Source organism: Microtus oregoni, unplaced genomic scaffold (assembly GCF_018167655.1).
Source record: "Microtus oregoni isolate MIOR12 unplaced genomic scaffold, Mior012 000074F_ref0000038, whole genome shotgun sequence".
Classification (NCBI taxonomy): domain Eukaryota; kingdom Metazoa; phylum Chordata; class Mammalia; order Rodentia; family Cricetidae; genus Microtus; species Microtus oregoni.
Genome location: NW_024544004.1, coordinates 603811 through 606555, shown reverse-complemented (window position 1 = coordinate 606555; position 2745 = coordinate 603811). Strand labels below are relative to the sequence as shown.

At 45.5% G+C, this 2745-nt stretch overlaps 1 protein-coding gene across 1 annotated transcript; it reads right to left on the bottom strand.

The window, feature by feature from the left end:
* Positions 1-1349: 1349 nt before the first annotated feature.
* LOC121441304 (glutathione S-transferase P-like) lies at positions 1350-1794 on the bottom strand (the record flags this gene model as incomplete). Its single annotated transcript, XM_041642439.1, has 1 exon — positions 1350-1794. A coding segment is annotated over one exon (384 nt), but the record flags the coding sequence as incomplete, so codon positions are not given.
* Between the last annotated feature and the right edge of the window lie 951 nt (positions 1795-2745).

Here is a 2745-nt window from a genome sequence, read left to right as displayed (position 1 = left end):
AGTGGCTGCTCTAGTTTCCACAAACACTATATCTTGGTTCTGTTTCCGCACATCCATACCAGCATGTGTATTATTGGTGGTCTTGATGATGGTGGAATCTTCCAGTAGTTTTAATTTGTATTTCCCTGATGGCTAAGTATATCCAACACATCAAAGCACTCACTAGCCATTTGTTCTTTTTGTTTTTTTCTCCAACATTTTTACTTAGTTCTCTAAAAACAGTAGTCCATTTTTAAAAATTGGGTTGTTTCAGAGCCTACCAGAATTTTCAGTAAAGAGACCAGAGAGACTTTATCCAGCAACTGGTGGAAATGAGCCTTAGAGTTTCCATTGCTGTGAAGAGATATCATAGCCACTGCAATTCTTATAGAGGAAAACATTTAATCGAGCTAATTAGTTGAGTGGCTCGCTTACACCTCAGAGGCTCAGTCCATTATCCTCATGGTGGGACATGGTGGTGTGCTGGCAGAAATGGTGCTGGATCTGAGAGTCCTACATTTTGATTAGTAGGCAACAGAAAGTGGTCTGGGATACTGAGAGTGGCTTAAGCGTATAATAACCTCAAAGTCCACCTCCACAGTGACACACTTTCTCCAACAAGGCCACACCTACTCCAACAAGGCCACACCTCTTAATAGTGCCATGCTCTATAAGCTTATAGGGACCAATTATATTCAAGCTACTACAGAGTAGATGCAACATCCCAGAGCCAAACATTAGACAAAGCTTGGGGGAGTCCTACAAAGAAGGGGGAGAAAGGATTGGAGGAACCAGAGGGAGTCAGAGAGAACATGACCTACAGAATCCATTCACTGGAACTCATGGGAGCTTGCAGAGATCAGGGAACATGTAGGGGTCTGACCCAAGTAGTCCTCTGCATATATGTTATGACTGAGTAGCTTGGTGTTCTTTTGGAATTCCGAACAGAGGGAGTGGAGAGGTGGTATCTGGCTCTTATGCCTGTTTATGGGACCCTTTTCCATCTGTTGGGTTGCCTTATCCAGCCTTGACGTGATGGGATGTGCCTCATCTTACTGTAGCATCTAGTTAATGTCCCTGAGAGACCTGCTCTTTTCTTAAGGAAGATGGAGGGGGCATGGGTCTGGGGGAAAGGGGATCTGGGGGGAGACTGGAGGAAGGGGATGGAGGTAGGGGAAACTGTGGCTGGAATGTAATATATGAGAGAATAATAATACATTTAAAAATGGGCTTTTGTTTCATTGGTATGCTGATTAGCTGTTTGTTTTGCCAAGTGAACACAAACTATACTCAGAAATCCTCAGTTGAAAAAATGTCTCCATTAAATTAGTCTGTAGACAAGTCTTTGGAGACATTTTCTTTTTTTTTCTGTCTTACAAACTTTATTAGTGCTGGGGAAAGGAGGACAGGCAGCTCCGGTCTCTCCCTACATTACTGCTTGCCGTTGCCATTGATGGGAGGGTTCAAATGGTCAGGGGAGGACAGGAAGGCCTTGATCTTGGGCCGGGCACTGAGGCATGCCACATAGGCACTGAGCAGGGGGAAGTTGTCCAGGCAGCCAGGGGCCAGGACCTGGTGGATCAGCAGCAGATCTAGCAAGTTGTAATCGGCGAAGGAGATCTGGTCACCCACGATGAAGGCTTTGCCTCCTTGGTTCTGGGACAGCAGGGTCTCGAAAGGTTTCAGGTGTCCAGGCAGGGCCTTCACATAGTCATCCTTCCCTTCCTCATATTTGGTGTAGATGAGGGTGATGTATTTCAGGCGAAGGTCTTCCACCCCATCATTCACCATATCCACCAGGGCAGCCTCCTTCTGATGTTACCGTCTACGCAGCTCGGAATTCGTGCCTCCATCTATGCAGCAGCCATGCTGCTGTACACCATTGTCTACTTCCCAGTTCGAGGGCGCTGTGAGGCCATGCACATACTACTGGCTGACCAGGACCAGAGCTGGAAGGAGGAGGTGGTGTCCATAGATACTTGGATGAAAGGCTTGCTCAAGTCCATCTGTCTGTATGGGCAGCTCCCCAAGTTTCAGGATGGAGACCTTACCCTGTACCAATCTAATGCCATCTTGAGGCACTTGGGCCGATCCCTTGGGCTTTATGGAAAAGATCAGAAGGAGGCTGCCCTGGTGGATATGGAGACATTTTCTTGAGTAAAGATTGAAGTTGGAGGGAGGTCGCAGCCCCCTGTGGGTGGTGCCAGGCATGTGGTCCTGAGCTGTATAAGAAAACAGGCTGATCAAGCCATGGAAAGCAAGCCAGTAAACAACACCCCTCCATGACCTCTGCTTCTGTTCCTGCCTCCAGGTTCCTGCCTCAACTTCCTGCTCTGACTTCTCTTCATGAACTGTAAGCTGAAATAAACCCTTTCCTCTCCAACTTCCTTTTAGCCATGTTGTTTTATCACAGCAATAGAAAGCCAAGTAAAACAACTGATGTTTAATTTTTTTTTGTGTATTCTGAACACTAATCCTCAGATGTAGAGTTGGCAAAGATTTTTTTCCTCACTCTGTAGACTCTTCTTTAGAATGACAGCTTTTTATGCTGTATAGAAGCTTTTCAGTTCCACGAGACCCCATTTGTCAATCATTGGTCTTATTTCCAAAACTACTGGAGGAGACCTGTTCAGAAAGTCATTACCTATATTTATGTTTTGAAGAGTACTTCTTACTTTTTCTTTTATGTGTTTCAGGGGTGTATTTGGTTTCATATGGAGGTTCTTTTTCGTTTGTTTGTTTGTTTTGGCTTTCCAAGACAGGGTT